A 23275-nucleotide genomic window follows, 5' to 3' on the forward strand; every position below is an offset into this window, starting at 1 on the left:
GAAATTAGGAAAACATTTTATTCAGTTCAATAGATCCACACTGGGAATTATACATATAGAAAAACAGTAACAATGGAAAACAATTGAATGCACCTGAGGAATACAGTATAAGAAAAAATATCCACAAAAACTTTACAGCTGTGACTCAAATTTTGGGAACTATTTCATTCTTTCATTTGAGCGCCTTCATGTTTTCCTTCAAATGGCAAACATCATAGCAGGCATACTGGAATGCCAGTTACCTATGAGGCAGATGAGTTGGATTTATGATCATCTTGAACTCAACAGCTCCTCATTAGGCAGTAAGGCGTGGCAACACTTACACATCTGAAGGAGGCTGAGGAGGGCAAGCCTACCGACCCCCATCTTGACAATATTTTATAGGAGAGTGACCTGTCTGGCTGTGTCATTATGTGGATGCAAAGCATCAGACTGGAAGTCTATATAGAGGACCATTTTAGCACCAAGAGGATCATTGGGGTTTCCCTCTCAACTATAGATTACATTTACCGGGAGCCCTGCCTATAGAGGGCTCAAGAAATTATAGAAGACCCTTTCCATCGAGCACACAGTATATTCAACCCACAGCCATCAAAAAAGAGGGTACAGGAGCATCAAAATCAGGACTGTTCAGTTGGGGAATAGCTTCTTCTCACAGGCTGTGTAACGAATTAACAATATCCTTTAACTGAGGCAATCATCTCAAGTATTTTAGAAATTTATTTATGTACTGTGCATTGTATGTTTTAGTGCATGATCCAGGGTCTGGAGAGACACTGTTTTGTCAGGTTCTAAATATGCAATCAGATGATAGTAAACTTGAACTTGATCGCCACAGACATTAAACAAGAAAGGTTTTCCTGGAAATTTGGTTAGTAATGCATGAAAGTGATTTCACCTGAGTTTGATCATTTAACAATCTTTTTTTCAGCTAATGATACCCATTGGGAAAATGGACCAGACATGTCTATGTGCCACTTATGTGTTTGACTGCTCTTATTGTCTTGAATTGGAACAAATGGATAGAATCTACATATAACAGTCAACATTCACACTACAACATGCTTTCTATTTTCTCTTCAGATCAGGTTTAGTTTAGCCATGATCTTATTGAGCAGTAGAGTAGGATCAACAGGGCATATAGCCTACTTCTTGCTCCTGCTTCTTATGCTATGTTAGGAACAGGAAACAATGCTCAGGTAGCATCTATGGAGAGAAATGGACAGTGGATGTTTTGGGTCAAGAATAGCCAGTATCAGGGGCTGAGGGGGGGAGAATGGGCAAAAGCTGGCAAGTGATAGGTTTTAGGTGAGTTGGGAGGGATTGAATGAGAACCTAAAGGGTAACTTTTTTTTTCCCAGAGGGTGGTGAGTATGTGGAACAAGTTCCCTGAAGAGGTACTTGAGGCAGGTACTTTTGCAATGTTTAAGAAACATTTGAATGTATAAATGGATAGGATACATTTAGAGGGATATGGGCCAAACATAGGCAAGTGGAACTAATGTAGCTAGGGCTTTTCAGTTGGTGTGGGGAAGTTGTGCTGAAGGGCCTTTTTCTTTGCTGTATGACTGAATGACTTGTAAACACTAGGACATCAATCACAAAACATTCCAACATCTGCAATACTTCTGTGAATTCTTGACCACTAACATTCAGGAGAGAAGAAAGATCAAGACCTCAGATGTCTTCAATTCTTTGGCTACAAGGTACTTGTGACATTAAATAAATGCAAACGTCCTTATCTGATCAGATTCCTATGGTTGGCAGTATTCTGGGTTATTGGCTTTTGCTCGACAATTAGAGGTGGTTACTCAAACCCCCAGCACTTAAGTCTATGTCAATATCCTCCTTTGTTATTTCAGGAGGGTTCATGGAACACGTGCATTACAAATTTTGCTCTCTTGAACTCATTCTCTAAATCGAGTCCTGGAAGCTTTGCGACAATTCCAAATTTTCCATTTGGAGCACTTTACATCAAGGTTTTCCAAACCACATTACAGATATCAATGAGAAAGCTCCATATAGAACACACCCCTCCCTCTTCCCCTCCTTCTGTAACGATAAGCTTTTGTTTTTTAACCTTTGAGCTAGCATTTAATTAATTCCCAGGGTTTATCTTATGGATAGCCTTTCAGGTGGAACGTTTATCAAGGAGAATTTGGATAATCATTTTTATACCTTCACTTCTGGAAACCCAGAGAGGTACTCCACAACACTGTCAGTTGTTCATTCAGAGAAATAAGGGAGTTTCAAATCAAAGTGCAAATGGAAATACTTATATGTGGCAGCAGTTAGAAAACACATTGGATTCCACATCTTTTCCTTGGTCACATCTCTTTCGTGATCTCTTTAGTGACCCAAAACAAAAATGCTGGAAACACCTGATGAAGAGCCTCCAAACAGAAAAGTTGACCCTGCTTCTCTTCCCGTGGATGCTGCCTGACCTGCTGACCATTTCCAACATTTTCTATTTTTGTTTTATTTCAGATTTCTAGCATCTGCAGATTTTTATTGACTTTCTCCTTGCTGAGCTGGTGGGGAAAACTAGAATTCCTTCCATGTCCATCCTTCTGATAGCAAACCATGCCTTTTCCAATCTCGTTTAAAGAAATAATTGCCCTTCAGTCAAGTTTATAGTGATTGTCAATTCAAGTTTATTGTCATCTGATTGTACAAGTACAACCTGACAAAACAGTGTTCTCCGGTCCTCGATGCAAAACATGCAGACACACAACCAGACATAACAAACATATAATCCATATGTAGGACATATCATCAATACAAACAAATAAATAAATATTGTTTTGTACATATAAGAGTATCGGATAGTTTGCGTGAACAGATCCTTTGGTTGTTTGACATTTTCACTGCCCGTAGAAAGAAGCTGTTTCTCAGCCACAATTTTGGAGTTCAAATCATATTTTTCTTACATTAAATTAGGACACTGCGTGATTGTCTTGAAAGTTTTATAAGATATGTTTTGTTAAATTGATTGGTGCAGGTTGTGTTCAGTGAATGGGTTCATGCCAAAATGTGGAGCAAGGGACTGCTTAAGAGAGTGAGTGAGAGAGGGAGCAGTCAGAACCAAACAGTTGGCTGGGATCTACCCTCCCCCACTGCCCCCCCACACCACCCCCCCCCCCACCCAGCAAACCATATTTATAGACCCCACTCTTTCTCTCATCATTGCTAAATCTGGCCAATCCCAAATATTGTTGGACTTGAACACCCCAGTGGTCTATATGGTCACCAGTGAGGGCTGTGGTCTTTCAAAATGGTTCACTATTCATCATTCATTCATCACTCTGTTTTGCATTACCAAGTATGTGGTAATTCTATCTCACCCACAGGGAAAAGAATCTCGATTGTATGTGATGTCATGTGTGTGCTCTGACAATAAATCTATATCTAATTAACCTTATGGGTGGCAGAGTCAGATACAGCCAGATATGGCAGGGAGTGCAGGCCATTATAGCCTCCAAAGCAATGAGCGCTGATGACGTACCTGGCAGGGTACTGAAAATCTGCGCCAACAAACTAGCCGGAGAGTTCACAGACATTTTCAACCTCTCATTGCTGCAGTCAGACGTTCCTACCTGCTTCAGAAGGGCATCAATCATCCCGATGCCCAGCTAAAGTAGTGTGAGCTGCCTCTACAACGACCGCCCAATACTGTGATGAAATGCTTCGTACCATCAGTTTCAGGAACAGCTGCTATCCCTCTACCATCAGACTCCTCAACAACAATATGTACCTGTCCAAATGCATTTTGAACAGTGAAACTGTACATTTAAATTTACTTACGACACAGTAAAAGTCGATTCTGACCATTGAAATCCGTGCCGCCAATTACACCTATTTAACCAATCAACCCTGTAAATGTTCTTGGAGGGTGGGAGGAAACCAGAGCCCCTGGGGAAAATCCAGGCAGGTCACGGGGAGCACATACAAACTCCTTACAGACAGCGCCAGATTTGAACCTATGTCACTGGTGCCGAAATAGTGTTGCGCTAACAGTGCCTCTAGCAGCTCGTTCCAGATCTTCACCATCCTCTTCGTGAAAAATATACTCATCAGACCTCCATTACATTTCTCCTCTCTGTGTCCTCTAGTTTTATATTCCCCTGCCCTCTCATACTAGACTCCCCTGCATTGGAAAAAAAAAGATCCTGACCATCTAGCTAATCTATGCCACTTATAATGTTATAAACTTCCAAGATCACCCGTCAGACTCCTACATTTCAATGAGAATGAACCCAGCCTCTTCTAAGAACTACAGCCCTCTCTTCCACCCAACATCCTGGTCCATCTTATCTACACTCTCTCTGTTGCAACCATTATCTTTTTTGGTAGGTCCACTTTTTGCTTTTGGACATTATCCACATTTACAGAAGCATTTTAACAATAAATTAACATAGTACAAGCTGGCAAAGACCATCTGATACACCATTCAGTAAGATCATTGCTGATCTTGACATGGACTCAGCTCCACTTACCTGCCTTTCCCCCATAACACTTAACACTCCTGCCATGCAAACATTCCAGAACTAGAGGAGGGCAAAGGTTTAAAGTTGGAGGGGAGAGATTTAAGATGGACCTGAGGGGCAACATTTTCACTCAGAAGGTGGTCTGGAATGAGCGGCCAGAAGAAATTATAGACGTGGGTTCAAATGGAGCATTCAAAAGACATTTGATCATATTTATAGATAGGAAGGGATGAGAAAGTTCAAGGTTCATTTTATTGTCATGTAACAACACATAAAAATATAATATGAATGTATATTTCAACTTTTGTCTGCTATAAGGCACCCTTAACAATAAGAGACCCCCGAACAATAAAAGAAAGTGAAGCAAAAGAGAGTACCTTCGGAGACACTGAGGTGTCCATGGATTTTCCTCCAGTGTACCCGCAGCCTCTGCAGCCATACAGGGTCCTGTTAAAACCATTGGCAGCCTGAGCTCCAGATCCAAACCTCCACTATGATCAGGAAACCTTCAACACCTGAGGCCTTTGCAAGCCCTTGCCCTCAGCACCCTCTCGAAACCCGGTTCCGATACCTGGTTCCTGAGGGCCGGTCTCCAGCAGTCTGAAGCCTGTGTGGGCCCTTTGACTGCAAATTGCCAGCTGTTCATAGTGTGGTGATGATAGACCTTCACCATAGGGTTCAGCCAAACTAGTTATGTTCGATGCCATTGCGATTCTCAAGCTCATTCCCCTAATGTAACAACAAATACTCAACCTCGTGCCTGCTCCCTCACAGCTGACCTGTCAAATGCAGAGCAAGTTTCAGCGACTCAAACATCTTATCCTAGCATTTTATGGCTAAGTAAATCAGACAGAAGCAAAACGCATCTGGACAGATGGAACTAAGACAGATGGAGAGAGCAAAAGAGAGAGAGAAAAAGATAAAGCAAGAGATACAGATAAAGAGATTGAGAGAAATAGAGAGAGAGAGAATAGAGGGATAGAGAGAAAGGGATAGATAGAGAGAGATAGAGAAAGGGAGATGGACAGATAAAGAGATAGGGATATGAAGAAATAGACAGAGAGAGTGAGAGAGAATCCCTGAGGGATTCAGCTGAATATCAAGCTTCTGTCCAAGACAGCATCTGCTGGTGACACGAATGACTAAGACAACTTGATTAGCAAGAGAAGAATCTTCCCAATGTACTGGACATAAATTGGATCAGCATAAATGTACTATAAGACTGTGAATTTGATTTTCCTAGTTAATTCACCAGCTAGTTTCACTGGGCAAGAAAATACAATCATTAAGAGTCATTTGATTGACACCCATCTTAAATCCATGATACTGTACTATGAGTGCCTGGGTTCACACTAAGATCTGTTTCTCAGAACTCTGAAGAAAATTTGTTTGGTTGGTGGCTGTATTTAATCCATAGATTTATTTGAGAGATTAACGTCTGAAGGCATACACACCCACTGGATAAAAAAACCCCAGATTAAATAAGATATTACTGCAAATATTTACCACATAATACTCATTGTTGACAGTTGAATCAAGTTGGTTACTGTAGAGGTAAAACCTGGATCAACATCCAAAATCTGTGAGCAGAAGATGGATATTCCTGAAGTGAGGTTGTTATTAATGCTCACTGATGAATTCATTCAGTCACCCTGTATATTTTGTTTAAAATCACTTCAGATTTGTCCCCACCATGATGGCAAAGGTCAAGGACACAGACAACGTGTAGGTTGTCCAACTCAGCTGCTGTTCTTACAATCTGATCTACAAGAGAAAAATACGGAGAGTCTCATTTACACACTTGTCTCATGGACGAGCACACTGCAAACATTGGCAAGCAAACTGCAAAAGATCCACGCCTACAAAAGAACATGGAACATAGATAGGGCCTTCAGCCCACAATGTTGTGCTTACTTATGTAATCCTACTCTATCACAGTCTAATCTCAACCAAAACACTGTATTTATCTTACATCCATGTGCCTATCTTAAGAGTCTTCTGATGGTCCTGATTGTACCAGTCTCCGGAAGTCTGGTTCACAACTACAAGGAGTCTGCTTATTAGCGAAGAGAATTTGTCTCTATCGCCTGGAAATGGTTTCCTCACTCCAAAAGGTCAGTGAGCAGGGGGGTGGGGGGGGGGGCATAATTGGCTAAAACCAGGAAATCAGGAATCATAAAGTCAGCATGGTTGACATAGTGCAGTGGTTCTCAACTTTTTCCTTTCCACTCACATCCCATTTTAAGAATTCCCTATGCCATCGGTGCTCTGTGATCAGTAAAGGATTGCTTAAGGTAGTATGTGGGTGGAAAGGAAAAGTCTGAAAACCACTGTTTTAATCATACTTAATTGACTTGTTATGTGCATGGTTTCATAACTCCAAAGGAAATGGGCCAATGACAATTTTTCTCAAGCAAAATATTTCAGTAACATTTGGGTCTAGAGCAGTAATTCTCAAACTTCCCTTCCCATTCACATACCACCTTAAGTAATCCCTTACTAATCACAGAGCCCCGATGGCATAGGGATTACTTAAAGTGGTATGTGAGTGGAAAGAAAAAGGTGGAGAACCACTGGTTTAGTGCCATGAACAAAGGTTTATTCATTAATGACAGATCATTTAAATGCAGCATTACAGTACTTCCAGTTATTTGCTATTTGTAAGATCAGATTATAATATGGTTATCACTCTCCTGAACACACTTGAGCCCTTGTGGAACCTACTGGTTCTGGAAATCCCCCACTGTAGCTGTGGAAACCACATGCTCCTTCTCTATGGACTCATAGGCACAAACATAACCCCAGAAGAGGGTGGACAATCAGACCAGGTTGAGTCCTCTACTGCCTGCTGCTTAAACATGTGGTTTGCCACCTTGACCAAGCCCAGCAGCAAAACCACCAGGAGATTCTCTGATCATCCTCTCCTCATAGGGTAACCGAAGATCGGGAGCATAGGACTGAAGTGTAGCTAGAACTTGAGAAGCATCCCCTTCAGATATTCTAATAGAGGTGGCCTGACCGGGACACTAGCATAGAGGTGAGTTAGGTTGTATTGAGGGGCTGCCTGGGACATTAGTGTGGAGGTGACCAGGGAAGGTGCACCGAGGGCCTGACCAGGATATTGGTGTGGAGATGAGTCAGGTTGTCAGCACAAGGAGGGGCCACTGAGGGCCTGAAACGATGCACTGGCATGGACATGAGTTGGGTTGCACCAAGGGTCTGACCAGGTCACTAGGAGGAAGAACAGGTCGATGCTGCTCACCACTGGGGGAACTCTCTCAAAGTGTCTCCCTATCCCTGCCTAGTAACAGTCTATATCTTTATTAGTATTTGGTATATTAGTGAGGCTTTATCTGTAAACCTGGGGGAAGGGAGTTAATTATAACGGTGGCACAGTTAGCGAAATGGGTTAGCACAATGCTGTTACAGCGTCAATGATCAGGGATCGAATTTAAGTTTTGTAAACTATGGGAATTAGTTGATTAAAGTGAACTTTACATAATTAAAGACTACAATACTGATTTTTTTTCAAATCACTTCACATTTTGCACTTTTTGTCTTTTAAACAGTGAACTGTTAATGCAGATTTGGCATGGTAAGAGCGATTCTCAGTCAACTGGAAAATTTGCATATCTGACATCTGTGATTCTCGTAGGCGATGGATAATCAGAAGCAGAAATGACAGGCGGTCGGGGAATCTGTACACTGACTTAAAAATCTATGCAACTTTTGGAACTGCTCTGAGCAACACTTTACATGCCTCAGAATTCCAGCTGATCTGCAGCCTGTGTTTTGTGGCCAAGTTCTTTGAAAAGGATTTGAACCCACAACCTTGCTGGAGAAGAGTGCATTACCCCTGAGTGGCTAAACATGCTTCAGTGATGCAGCAAATGGTGCAGGCTACTGGGACCTGCTTTGAATCTCACAGGCCAGCCTTGTGCAAGCTCGTGTTCATAGCCCAGGTCTCGCTGTGGTCACAACCCTTACCTGGAGAGGGAGAAGTTTGTCCTTGCTGACCATCATTTGCAGATTCTTCATCACAGATGTATCCACTGGCCAAAATGGAAGCGAGTTTGTTGTCATGGCTTGGCATCGGTCGGCCCAATGTGCAGAGGCTTTCGTGGCTCGCCATGGCTGGCAGAAACACAACATCAACTGCTACCTGGTGATTGATACCTGTACCGTGACAATAGTTTGTTCAATTACAGACACATCAAATTCTCTGGCAAGTTGAGTAAAAATTCTCCCTTCATTTGGCTACAAATTATTGAAGAAGGCAGTTTTAACTTTCAATTTAATTTAGAGTTTCAGCTATGGTCTCCCCTCAGTCTTTGAATCACCAGTCTGTCCACCTCTCCTCCCAGTTCATATTTGAGTGGTTATCAGCTCATGTAGAAAATTAAAATCCAACCTCACAGTGGTAAATCCAAACCCAACCAGAGCTTTATACCTCTCTCCAAGCCCTCTGATACTGGGTGTGTGTTGCTACTGATCTACTGACGAAGGAAAGAGGAGGACATGTAAACTAGGCTAATCATCCTGATCCAAATGGTTCTCAACTGGCTTGAAGCATCTTTTGTATTCATCGGTTGTGAACCTGCACTCATCATAGTAAGTTGCTGTTGAGCTCCAACAGAGCAGCACTGCATCAGCACTGCACCCAAGTGCTGGTGTGCAGTTCCTTGCACCCCAACTTTCTGACTCAGACAGTAGTTTGCCACCCATATTACCAACCATTCTTAACAGGGGCCACAGCACATTTAGTGGGGGGGGGGGGATATTCACAAAGTGAAATCGTACATTTTTAAAAACATTTTTAATGTAGTCAGTAGGGGAGAAAATAATTGAAGAAACTTTCAAAACTTGACTGTTTCACAGGGAAGGGGGCCCATAAATTTTGAGCAGAATCCTAAGGGGGGCCATAACCAAAAAAAAATACAGTAAAACCTCATTAGAACGCGGTAGTGGGGTCGAAGATTTCATAACGCGTTACAGCCGAGTCGTGGAACAGATGTCAGAGTGCCCACGGATAATCAAACCCAAATATTACCAGTTTTTGAAGAGTCCGCTGTCTAGAACTAACAATTTCAATGAAAGAAAGCAAGCACATTCTTTAAATATTAGTATTCTGAATTTTAATCAACTTAATTGCAAAGTTTTGGGTCCACAGACACCCGCGCTATAAGTGATTCCGCGGATTAACGAATCGTGTTCTAACGAGGTTTTATTATAGTTGAGAATGCCTGCTTTATACCATTACAATGCACTTGATGTGGAAATAATACAACCCATTCTCATGACCTGCGGAAAAGTACGTACCAACTATTGTCACACTGTAGTAGCCATGGTTGCATGCTGGGTCAAATCTCTGAAGGTCCATCTTAGAGGTGGCTATAGGGGGCTTGTACTCTGAAGCCTGGAGGTTATATTGCTCCTTCAGGAAGTCTCTGTGTAGATAGTGAAATTTCCGTGGAACACTCTCCGAGAGGAGCTGACCAAAGTGCAAGTGCGCTGACAGGTGTCCTCTAATCCCTGGCCACAGAGAGCTTTTCCATAAATAATGAGAGAAGGGATTCATATCCTTCTCTCCACTTCTCTCATGTTCACCTGAAACAGTAAACAAATCAAAAGCAAACTTATCACCTCTGCACATTCACACAGAAGCAGAATTTAATTATCTCCAATGTTAAACAGTTTCACATAAATCTACAAAATCTTCCTCTGACTGCTCAAGAGTGACGAAGAGGACACTCTCTTGTTAACTTTAGGTTCTCCAGAAAAGATGGGTGAGTAGACTTGAGGTATCTATCACAACGTCAGGACACCCTGAGATACGGTCATTGCTGAAATGTACAAAATGCATCAGATAAGATGTGCACAGTAAGCTCGCAAAAGCAGCAAGAGGTAATTGTCAGATTATATGTCATTTTATGATTCAGACTGGGTGGTAACTGCTGGTCAGGACGTAGTCCACAAAGTCCCCATTCTTCATCAACTGGAGGGCATAGGATCTTTTCCATCTTCCAGAGGGGGTGGTGGGGGGAAGCAATGGGCTTCTAAACTAAGCCACAACTTCCAACACTGCACATGCTCCTCAATATAGCAATGAGGACATCAGCCAAGATTTATGGTGCTCAAGCCTTCAGAGGTGGGAAATAAATTCCTTTTATCTCAGAGTGTTACCGTATGAGCCAAAAACGTGGAAACATTGAGAATGGACATAGAAGTGGAAAATGAAAGACAATGTCGGAAAATGTACGGTATTACACAATGGTAGAAACACTAAATGGGGAGAATTCAAAGGTACCTGGGAGTCTTCGTGCAGAATAGCCTGAAGGTAAACTTGCATCCCGAGATGATGGAGAAGAAGGCAATGATGGCACTCATTTCAAGAGGAATAGAATATAAAGGCAGGGATGCGATGTTGAGGCTTTATAAGGCACTAGCAAGACTTCACAGTTTTGGGCTCCTCATTTAAGAAAGGATGTGCTAACGTTGGAGCGGGTTCAGCAGAGGTACACAGGAGCTTTTGACAACTCTTGGCTTGTACTCATGTGAATTTAGGAAAATGAGGGGGGAGGGGGGGAGAATCTTATTGAATTATTTCAAATGTTGAAAGGTATGGAAAAAAAGTAGATGTAGAAAGGTTGTTTCCCATGGTGAGAGGGTCTAGGACAAGACGTCTGCTTAGAACAGAATTTCTTTAGCCAGAGGGTGGTGAATCTGTGGAATTTGTTGCTGCATGCAGTTGTGGAGGCCGGGTCATTGCGCATATTCAAGGCAGAGATGGACAGATTCTTGATTAGCCGGGGCATTAAGGAGGAAGGCCGGGCAGTGGGGCTGAGGAGGAAAATGGATCAGCTCATGATTAAATGGCAGGGCAGGCTCAATGGGCTGAATAGCCTATTTCTGCTCCTTTCCTATGGTATTATAACATCTCTACCATTGCTTCCTGACCCACCACCTGTGCCGTGCATCCTATGCACAGAGCTAATTAAACAAGTACAATGTAAAGGGCAGATGGAAGATGCCATGGATTGTGTGGTTTCCCAGTAGTTGCTAAGTTGGTTCGTCTACTTTTATGAAAGAAAGAGAATTGTGGTGTGCAGTTGGTTTGACCCTTTTTATGATATCTCAGAGCATCGTATAGCCAATGAAATATTCATTTACTTTTCATCCTAGATTGCTCTTGGGGGAAGATGGTGGCAGGAGGGACACAAACTTCACTGCTAGGAAGAAATTTCAGGGAACCAGTGACAATGAAGGAATGGCTACATGACTTGGAAGGGAAATTGCAGATGGTAGTGTCCCAAGAGCCTGCTCTAGCCCCCCTCACTGAGGCATTTGCTGCTGTAACCGTAGGAAGTGCAGAACATGTCCTTACACCTCCCCCGTCCTGTATATTCAGGGTCACAAGCAGAGCTTGCAGGAGAGGCATGTTGTTTCATAATCTCCTGTACTCAGTGTGCCTGGATTGGCCTCCTCTCCACTGGTGAGACCAAATGCAGATCAGGTGACTGCTCCACCAAATACCTAGGCTCTGTTTGCGGATCTAGACTTGAGCTTCCAGTAGCTGACCATTTTAACTCCCTGAATCGTTCTGACAGTGACATTATCTGTCCTCGGCCTCATTTGTTGTCAGGCTAAATGTAAACTCGAAGAACAACACTTCATATTCCTCCTGGGTAGCCTTAACATGTGAATTGTAAGGAAGAGATGGGGTCCTTACAAAAAAACTAGATGGGAAGAGGCGTGAGAGTCAGTGGGTTTATCATAGATATGGGTTGAAGGGTCTTGTTTCTGTGCTGTACTGTTCTATATGTGTCTACTGTGCAATCATCAGTGTTGTGTCATTCTTATTCGTTATGTCACAGAAGATTTTTGAAAACTTCAACAGGTGTACGTGAAGAGCTTTCTGGCTGGTTGCATCAATGACTGGTAAGGAGGTGCCAACTCTCAGGACAAAAAGAAAACTCCAGAGAGTTGTTAACTCAGCCTGTGTCATCACAGGCACCAAACTTCACTCCATCAAGGACATCTACAAGAGGCAGTGTCTTAATAAAGACCCCTACCACCCAAGACGTGTACTCTTCATTCTGCTGCCATCGGGAAAAAGGTACAGGAGCCTTAAGACGAGCACTCAGCGGCACAAGGAGAGCTTCTTCCCTGCTGCCATCAGATCCCTGAATAATCAATGAACCAAAAAGCCCTTTTATAGTTAAAAAATGCGACTGTAAAGGCAGAGATTCTCTGCCCTTACGTCGCAAAACTTGCCTTCATAAATGCTGTGAGCGGCTCCAAGGTGGCGACTCCAATCCCTCTTCAACCTAGTGTCAGCGGTGGAGTGGAGTGCTCCATCTCGCTTCATAAATGTACTGTCGCTGCAAGCGGCTGGCTAGTGACGGGCTGATGACGTCGCGATGATGCTGTCAGCCCATGACCCAGGACCCAGTAGAAGATGGGGCCTCTACATACCGAATGAATACTACATACATTTTCCAATAGACTCTACTCAGTTTGGACCAAGAACCAGCAACCCAAGAATACCCCCAACTCAACATCAAACACAGAGAGAGAAGGGCAGATCTGGCAAGGCTGAGATCAGCGATGTCACCAATCCTCCTTGCATACATTCATATCTGAACATAATGTTCAAGACTCACCAAGTGAAAAAAAAATAACAAGTTTAAGGTGAAATTGAAGAATTAAATATTGAACCTGGAAAATAAAATTAAGGAGAGAGGAGGAAGTGGACAGGGGAGGTGCAAGGGAAAAGAATTGGGGGTACCGGCAATGAGGAGAGGAGGCAGAGGTTGAATGGGGCAGGTATCAGAGGGAGGTAGAATCGAGTAGAAAGAACCAGGACATGAACTGGTACATTATATCAAATTGTTGAGCATTTTGCTCTCTTTGCCCCACTTTCCGTTTGCTGTGCGCCCTGTTCTCTGATTGAGAGAAGAAGATGGATAAAATGAACCGGAGACAAAAGGAAGGGAAAGGTTGGTATGAAGAATTCAGACAAATGCCAAAGGTAGAAGCACGGAGATGGAGAAATGAGAATAAGTTGGGACGGGAGACACAAAATGGAAAGAAAGCATTAGGCAGAGACAGAGACTTGCTTAAACTTTAATTATGGTGATCTTGGGCGAGAAGCTATCATACTTTCCTGAACAGGGGGTGATGCACGGGCAAGCTCTAGGGGAACACACTGAAGATAAAATTCCAATCGCAGTCTCTTATTTCAGTCGGTGTCAGGCGCAGCAATGATAACTAATACTGGAGTCTCTGGGACTTGAGCGTCTGGCAGCGCAGGCAGAAGAATGATCAATGGTCGTCTTCGTTCCCTATAATCCCCCACACAGCTGGAACGGCTCAGTGCATATGCTAGACCTGACGGCGAAGGGGTGGCGCTACTGTGCCACTCGCCCTACCTCCATATGTTCCAGAGAATGTGACGAGGCGCTGAAGTATTCTTTTAGAGCTGGTCCATAAAAAGGCAAGTTCAATTATTTCCTCCGTGGATGGAGCCGGCCTCGAAGCGGAGGCCGGCATAAAGACTCTGCCTTACTTTTTGTGCATTATTATATTTTTTAATTTATCATTGTAAAAAGTGGTTTATATGTATGTTTGTGTTATGATGCTCCGACAAGACACTGAATTTCCAGCCTTCTTCATGACAATAAATTCTGATTCTGATTCATCTCCCACCTTGTGATGAAGAGAGAAGCTGAAATTACACCAGCGGTGGTAACGTAGATGTGCCTAAATGCATACAAAGCATTTTGCTGTGTCATTCTTAATGAATGGCCCTTTGTTTGAAACTGGGTCAGAGATGGGTGAAAGGGAATCTATTAATATCTTTTGAGAGTAGGATGAAAAGAATATATAAAAAATAATTTTCAAATTACACATCCTTTCCTCCAAGCAATCCTGTTTGCATTTAAAGGGTTAATGGGATTAGGAAGCACTTGATACAAGAATATTCAGGAAAGACAATCACCCCTTCAAAGTGAATGCCGAATCATGCATTGCAAACACTTTTAATGATGTATGAACTGCTGCAATAAAGCTGATGGAAACTGAGCTGGTACCTCTGCACTAGTCACTGCAAACATCCACATTAAACTCAACAGTTCAGTTTAATTTTCAGTAAACATTTAACATGAGCATAGCTGTAACCAGGTATGCGAGATGGATAACAATGATGAGAGAGATGGAAGTGTTTCGGTGCTGGGAAACACCAGGCAAACCATGCAGCAGGTTTAAATTTAGACACACAACACGGTAACAGGCCGTTCCAGCCCAAGAGCCTGTGCCACCAAAATACCCCAATTAACCAACAGTCCCTGTACATTTTGCCAGGTGGAAGGAGACCAGAGGACCTAGAGGCAGCCGATGCAGGGATGGGAAGAACAAACAAACTCCTTACAGCATTGGATTTGAATCCGGTGCTGTAATAGCAGGCACACGCTACCCAGTAATCTCATCCGGGTCTCAGGAGGGCTACTCGGGTGCTGCAATTTGAAAGTGCCTAGCATTGCGCTAACCGCGCTGCCTGGCTATGTTAACTAGGCCACTCGTCTACACTAGCCAGGCCGACCGTATTCAAACAAAAAGGAAATCAAATGTCCCTTCCTGAGATGGATAAACAACTCTATCAGCAGGAATTCTTTTCCTTTCCTGCTATGTTCATTAGAAAAGTCTGAGGACATTGCACTGCCATTTGTTTAGAGAGTCGTAACTAGAATTGGCACCAACTGAACAGTCTTTCATTTGTGATTTGTAAAACATGACCTTGATGGCCACTGAGGCACAAGGAGACAACTCTTCTTAATGCCAGTGAAGCTGGAGTGCTTCTTTAACAAGAGTCCCTTGGTTGTGCTGGGGGTGAGTGAAGGCAGTACATCTGTAGCAACAAGCAATCTGCTGAAGGAACTCAGCATCGATGGGAGAAAAAGAAATGTTGATGTCACAAGCCGGAGCCCTTCATCACTACTGACCCACTGAGTTCCTTGCAGCAGATTGTGTGCTGCTCCAGATTCCATCCCTGGCAGTCTCCAGTAAAATTAGTACCTGCTGTAGCCACCACAGGCTCCTCTGTATCTTGTGAGGGTCCTTTGTCTTTCGCAGAGTCTTCAGCAACCCGATCACTTGCTCTTCTGTAAGACAGAACAGGAAGATTAATCAACGGCAAGCAGAAAGGAGTTCCTGTGACACAAAGGCTGCTGGCCCATCTTTCAGCACTAGCCTTGGCTCAGTGCCTTCACACCCAAAAGATCAGAGCACCACACTGGGCATTTAGCTGAGGCTGGTATTGTATGTGTACCATAGTCTGGAGAAACGTTGTTTCATCGGGTTGTATATGTACAGTCAGATAATAATAAACTCAACCTTCATTAGAACAAATTGCATTGCAGGAGATCCTCAGGATTATGGCCAATCGGGTTACAGAATTCACAAACCACTCCCAAAGGGCTCAAACCCAAAATGTTGGTTATGTATCTTTAACTTTGCGATATAAAGTACACTGTTTCACCGGCTGAGTTTCTCCAGCATTGTGTTTCTCCTTCAATCACAGCTTCTGCAACCTTTCACGATTTACCCCTCAAAAATCAGAGCATGGAATAAAATTCACTTTCATTGAGTGGGAGTGGGGGAAGGAAAAAGTAAATGAATAAAAATTTATGTCAACTTGCCTTCCTTGACACGTGCAGTTGGTGCGGTTTTGCGTAACGAAAAATGCTGACACGGAATATTTTCCAGGAATACCAGCTCCCCCCCCCCCCCCACCATAATGTGAGGGGAGGATGAGGGTTGTTTCTGGATCATGACTCACAGCTGGTGTGGTCCACGTACAAGCTCCCTCTTTAACTCTCTGTTCATTGTCAGTATGATTTTTGCAGGGAGCCTTAATCTGCACCCCGCCCCCCACTACCATTGTGCTTAAAGATAGATCATAAAACAATAAATGGAACACTACAGCACAGAAACAGGCCCTTTGGCCTGTCTACTCTGTGCTAAACCACTATGCTGCCTAGTCCCATTTACCTGCACCAAGATCATAGCCCTCCAAACACCTCCAATCCATGGAACTATCCAAATTTTTCTTATGTCAAAATTGAGCCCACATTCACCATTTCAGTAGGCAGCTCATTCCACTCACCATTCTCTGCATGAAAAAGTTCCTCCTAATGTTCCCTTTAAACATTTCATTTTTCACTCTTAACCCAAGTCCTCCAGCTCTTGTCTCAGTGAAAAAAGCCTACTTGCATTTATTCCATCTCAACACCTCATAATTTTGTGTCCCCCTCTCCTCATTTTTCGAAGCTCCAGGGGATAAAGCCCTGACCTGGTTAACCTGCAACTCACTTCCTCAAGTCTCAGCAAGATCCTTGTCAATTTCTCCACACTCTTCCCATCATCTTTTCTAAATAATTGCTTCAATGCCCAAGGTTTGTTGGATGCAGTGGGACACTTGAGGATTTTCTCCCTAAACCTCCAACACAATTCCCTGTTTTAATTTTCCCCACGCCCTCTACTCATCAAGCCCAGTGTCAGGTTTTATTGGTACTGTTTGACTGAAACATCGTTGAGCACTGTGTGATGCTTATAGAGCTGTGTGGATATAAGTTGCTATTGGTAAAAGTCTCAGCATGGGGAAAAGAAGAGTAAACAGTTGCCTTGGCCAATGTTCCCCTCTCCACCTTTGATTTCATAGCCAATTCTCTGGACCGTGGGTGGCACCTCATGGCTGTTACTCTTCCACACATAAAATTAGAATAAATGATTTCTGGGAAGAACACGAATTAGTAATTGATAGGATTCCAAGGGGAATGACTGATGCAAAACATGTCCACTTAATTGGCAATCAAGAGTCGTACAGCTTGGGGGTAATTATTAACATCAAATCACAGCAGACACTGGAAATCGGAAATAAAAAGGTAGAAACCAGGTTGTATATGCAGAGAAAGATGTTGAGTACCAATTCCTTCTTCTCTTTCCACCCAGCTAAATTCTTTTTAGCATTTTTCAGTTTTATTTATTGCAGTTATTGAATTGGGTGCAAACATGCTCTTTGAATTACTGATATGACACGAAGTACAGTAAGACCCCAACATTCGGCACCCATGGGGATTGGTAGAAGCCTGATAATGAATTCGCCAATTGCTTGAGATTGTGTGTTGCGTGATTGGTGAACTGACTGCTTGAGGGTGGCAATTTTAAACTTCCGTATTTTTTACCTATTTATTTTCCAAAATTTTTTTTGCCAGTTGCTTGAGACTGCTGGTTGCTCGAAATCCGGCTAACGGGGATTTCACCATAACTAGATTCACAAGGAACTACAGCTGCTGGAATCCTGAGCAAGCAAAGAGAAGCTGGAGGGACCGAGCAGGTCAGACAGCATCCATGGAAAGAAATGGTCAAAGTTTCGGGTCAGGACCTTTATTTAAAATTGAGCTGGGATCCTAGCTCCCCGACCCTCCTTTTTTTTTGCTTGCTATCTCACCTTTCCCCCACCTTAGTTTTGAGAAAATTTCTGCTCCAAAATGCTGACTGGCCATGTCTCTCCACGGACCTGCTGAGCCCATCCAGCTTCTCACTATTTTTTCAAATAATTCAGATAAATAACTAGGTTATTGCATTGCCAATAAACAGTGACTCTTCCCTCTCCATTCGGGGAGCAATCGCCTCCTTCTATTACTTCCCAGCTTTTTTCTCTTGTGTCCTCCCAAACATATCCATCAATGATCTCTTGCCTGTGAGCCTGTGCTGCCTCCACCCACTGCCCCTCACCCCCCCCCCCACCATTTTAATAAGGCACCTCATACTTTAACAAAGGGCTCAGGCCCAAAATGTGGGTTATTGGGTTATGTAGCTTTGCGACATTAAGAACATTGGGTGGCCTGCTGGGTTTCTCCAGCATTTCTGAGTTTTAAATTATAATCACGGAATCTACAGACCTTCTTGTTTAACATTTTCTGCTTTGACTGAGGTTTTCAGCATCTACGCAAATTTAATGCCAACAACCTCAGGACAAGTTTGGACTGGCAATAATTCATGGCTGCCACTTGTGTTTTCACAAACTGTTCTGTAAAGGGCCAGGAAAGAGAGCACTGAAAGTTTTGATAAATAACCTCCCGCACTTTGTTGATCCCAGCCCTCTTGTATGCCCCAGGGTTAGTCCAACTACAGCAGGAATCTTCAAGCATTGGAGAGGTTCCAGCAAAACCCTCCAAATCTAATTGCAGGATAAGTGGATAAATGTGAGCATTTGAACCAGCAGCACTGGTTTAGTCAGTGTAGATAGTTTGGGCTTAATTCTGCCTAATCCCATTGACTTGCACCCAGACTATATCCCTCCATAACCCTCCCATTCATGCCCTGATCCAAATTTTTCTTAAATATTGAAATCTAGCCCACATTCACCATTTCAGCTAGCAGCTCGTTCCACACTTCCAACACTTTCTGCATGAAGTTCTCCTTCATGTTCCCTTTAAACATCTCACCTTTCACTCTTAACCCATGTCACTCCATTGAGGACAACTACATGAGGCGAAGTCTTAAAAAATCAGCCTCTATCCTCAAAGACCCCCACCACCCAGGCCACGCCCTCTTCACTCTGCTACCATTGGGGAAAAGGTACAGGAGCCTAAAGACAAGCACTCAGCGGCACAAGGACAGCTTCTTCCCCGCTGCCATCAGATCCCTGAATAATCAATGAACCAAAGACGCTGCTTTACTTTTCATGCTCCACTACTTTTATTATCATTTTATTTTATTTTTATAGTAATGTCATAAGATGGTTACAATATGAATGTTTGCTTTCTGATGCTGCCACAAAAACACAGAATTTCATGATTAGTTTGTGAATATAAATCCTGATTCTGATGTCCTCTCGTCCTGGTCTCTCACCTAACTTTAGTGGAAAAAGACTCCTTGTATTTACCATTTATTGTTAACCCTCATAATTTATCAAATCTCCCCTCATTCTTCAACGCTCCAGGGAATTAACTTGTTTAACCTTTCCTTGTAACTCAGCTCCTCAAGTCCCAGCAAAATCGTTGTCATTCTTCTCTGGACTCTTTCAATTTTATTGATAACTTTTCTGTCGTTTGGTGACCAAAACTGGGCATAATCAGCACTGAAGCAACAGTTGCCTGCAGATAAAAACCATCTTAAAATAGTAAAGCACTCTGGATAATTGTCAGGAGAAAATTTGATACTGAGACGCAGTAGTTGTTATACTGGTAACCAGCAGTGAGGCAAGTTTTCAGGGGGCTATTAAAGAAAAGTGATAAGGGAGAATTCAGACTCTCAAGTCTGGGCAGCTGAAGCCAGTAACAGAAGAATCAAAACAAGGGAGAGCCAAGGAGCCAGCATGAGAGGAGTGTGGAATTTTCATAATATTTCAGTGTTGTGGGGGATAGAGTGTGTGAGGGGAAAGGGTAGCGAGTGTGAAAATCAATGATGGAATTTTAAAATCAAGTTTTCATCCACCGAACCCAATCCCCAGTTACCAGAACATGGGATGGCCAGAAACTTGAAATTGATCTGATCAAGTGGACTCCAGAAAAACCTTTCCATCCCATCATTTGGTTTCACAAGACTCCAATTAACCAGACAACTGAAATGATATTTGGGTAGAAATTAATCTGGTGTGATGTGCACAAGATGTTTGATGTAGTAATCTGTGATTGTAACCACATCTCGGAAATTTAGCTTTACTGAAATGAATGGAACCCAGTGTCAGCTGCAGACACTGACAGCATTGGCAGTGTACAAGACAGGCCAAATTTCAGCCTGAACAAGTACTGTACAAACTGGACTCTCATTGAAACATTTCAAATATTGAAAGGCATAGACAGAGTAAATGTAGAAAGGTCATTTCACATGCTGTGAGTTGAGGACAAGAGGGCACAACTTCAGGATTGAAGAGCATCCACTTTGAACAGAGGAATTCCTTTAGTCAGAGGGTGGTGAATCTGTAGAATTTGTTGCCACAGGCAGTTGTGGAAGGCCAAGTTGTTGGATGTATTTAAGGCAGAGAGGGATAGGTTTTTTTTAAATTAACTGGGGCATCAAAGGTGATAAGGAGGAGACTGAGTGGGAAAATGATTCAGCTCATGATTGAATGATGGGGCAGATTCGATGGGCTGAATAGCCTATTTCTGCTTTTACATCTTCTGGTCAAGTGAAGAAATGTGGGTGGGTGAGGCAGGGGGTTGTGGGAGCAGCTTTTTGTTCCAAGAAGGACCCCTTAAACGCCATTGAGATATTAGATGCCAGCTGTGACCCACCACCACTGCTCTGTAGCTATATGTCACATTCTGGAGACCTAGCCGCAAAAATCACGGCTGACCCTCCCAGCGGCTAGTGGTCAGCTAGTACAGTTGATACCATGCCAGACAAGCTGTTAAAATGCTCTCCCCTCTCAGGCAGACCAAAAAAAGATGCTGTTGTATTCTTTTGAAAAGAAGGACTATATTCCAAACAATATTTATCAATCATTCAGCATTACCATTACAGGTTACCTGGTCATTGGTGCCTTTGGGATCTTGCTGTGTAGAAATCTATGGTAATGAACAGACTTGATGGACTAAATGCCCCATCCCCACATGGAATGAAGATGCACAATTTGGACACATAGATAGATAGGACATATTCAAAAGAAAATGGACCAAATGAAGCAAATGGACCAAATCAAGCCCAGAATACTTACTTGGTCAGCATGGATAAGGTGGGCCCAAGGGCCTGTTTGGTGCTTTGTGACTCTATGAGGATTGAATGCACCTCATCATAAGTCTCAGCCAACTGACCCAGCAGAGAACAGCCATTGGTCAGCAGGTTCCCAAACACAACAATCCTGGCAGGTGATGACTCACCAGGTAATTTATGGTTTGCTTGCCCTGCGCGAGGGGCAAACTTCAGTGCGATGCTGTGCGATCTTTAACGTGGGGCTAGAATGAAAGGAACACGCAGTCAAGTGTCTCAGCATGATCATCTAGTGCAGACGTCCCCGTCTCCAACAACAAAGCACCCTCTGATCTTGCACTGGCTGACAGCTCAGATTCCACGCTCAATTAATCAGAAGAGCATGGCCTCAAGTAAGGCTCCAGTTGGGACTGCTGACAGTGTGAGCCAAAAAGTGAACGCCCAATTTCAGTCCAGTCAACTTTTGCACTCATTTTCTGAGCTTCATTGACACAGCAACTTCACATCTTTTTGTTCGCCCTCAGATACAGATCTAGTGCTGATGCCTTACTGTTTTATAGCACAAAAGCAGGGTCTTCAGCCAGTCTAATTTGCCTACGTTCGATCCATAAACCTCGAAACCTTTCCTGTCAACGTACCTGGCTAAATATATTTCAAATGTTACCATTGACACCGCCTCTACCACTTCATCCGGCAACTTCTTCCATATACCCACCAGGCTCTGTGTGAAGAAATCGCTGTTTTTTTTTGCTTGGCAAGGTATTCTACCTGTATGCCTCATGTACAAAACTCTGTGTGTTTGAGTGCAAATTGTCCCATAGTGATGCAATTGTGAAGCTGTTCTACATTAGACGCACGAGCTTAAGAGCAAAATTACGTTTCACAAACTCCAAGTGGCGTTTGAGATTTGCATTCATCTTAAAAGTTTTGTAAATTAGAACCAGGGGTTCAGAGGCAAGGTCTGTAAGGAGGATGCATTTTTGTTTAAAAATTGATATCCGCTGTGTCACGCTACAAGAACATTTGCTCCTGCATTTTTTTTGAGGCAAAGGAATGAAAGGAGTTGAGGTTACAATCAGGTTGGGCGTGATTTCATCACATGGCAGTACAGTATCCTCAGCTGGTGTAATAGCACAACAGTACCAATATCCTTGCTTTGTAGGAGGAACTCAGGAGGGCTTGCAGCATACAGAGAAGGTAATATAACTGATGTTTTAGGCCTGAGGCCTTCTTCAAGGTATGAGTTAAAAAGCAGGCAGGTGGCTGAATTAAAAGGCCAGGGAGACGAGCACAGATCAACAAAGTTGTTAATTAGATGTGGATAGGAGAGGTGAGAATTGATGGGGGGGGGGGGGGCGGTGGGGTTTGCTTGGGTCTGTGAAAGGAGACAGGGAAAAGGAAAGAGAGAGAAAGAGACAGAGTTAGAGGAAAGGGGACAAAGGAATCAATGGGGGAAATTTGCTAACCCCTCACATTCCATCTGGGCACCCTTCAACTGCATGGCATTAACATAGACATCTCTGGTTTCCATTACTTCCTCTCCTCAATCTATCCTTATGACTCTCTCTCTCCCTCTCTCTCTTTCCTTTTCCATCTCCCCCATCTCTGCATTCAGAGCCAAACACCCCCTCCTTCAATAATTTCTCACCCTTCCTGTTTCCCTTCCTCCTATCCATATCCAATTAACACCTTTTGTCTGATGGTTTGTACACCTCCCCCTGCCCTTTCCTTAGTTCTCCCCAGCCTTTTAATTGAGATGCCTGCCGGCCTTTTGCTCTTACCTTGAGGAAGGGCTCAGGCCCGAAATGTCAGTTAATGATCTTTACCTTCGATGAACGCTGCGGGACCCGCTGAGTTCCTCCAGCCTTTCTGTGTTTCTGCTACTTTGTTTCACTGCTACGTTTAAGTGGCTCTGCCTCTGAGTGCAATAACCTTCCCATCAACTCCAACATCCTGAGAAGGAATTCTAAAAAGATTTTCTGTGGAATTTTTCCAAGTGGTCACTTTTTCTGCCTCCTTTCGACAATCACTTGGATCAGAAAGAAGGCTGAATTATAGACTTGCTTAGTTAAATT

The 23275-nt window shown here is 43.1% G+C and overlaps 1 protein-coding gene across 4 annotated transcripts in view; it reads right to left on the minus strand.

Annotated features, from left to right (window-relative positions):
* The window catches only part of radx (RPA1 related single stranded DNA binding protein), a 60810-nt gene continuing 37535 nt past the window's right edge, over positions 1–23275 (minus strand). For 3 of the 4 annotated variants that reach the window (XM_069893472.1, XM_069893473.1, XM_069893471.1), the window contains 4 exons: positions 15561–15646; positions 9807–10094; positions 8475–8663; positions 5889–6251 (listed from right to left, as the gene is read on the minus strand). In XM_069893472.1, the coding sequence (XP_069749573.1) occupies positions 6127–6251; positions 8475–8663; positions 9807–10094; positions 15561–15646 (688 nt within the window). In that variant the 3' untranslated portion in view covers positions 5889–6126. Of the gene's footprint in view, positions 660–5888; positions 6252–8474; positions 8664–9806; positions 10095–15560; positions 15647–23275 lie in introns of those variants that run through there. The other variant, XR_011343061.1, reaches the window with a different exon arrangement.

This window comes from Narcine bancroftii, chromosome 8 (genome assembly GCF_036971445.1).
Source record: "Narcine bancroftii isolate sNarBan1 chromosome 8, sNarBan1.hap1, whole genome shotgun sequence".
In the NCBI taxonomy this organism is placed as follows: domain Eukaryota; kingdom Metazoa; phylum Chordata; class Chondrichthyes; order Torpediniformes; family Narcinidae; genus Narcine; species Narcine bancroftii.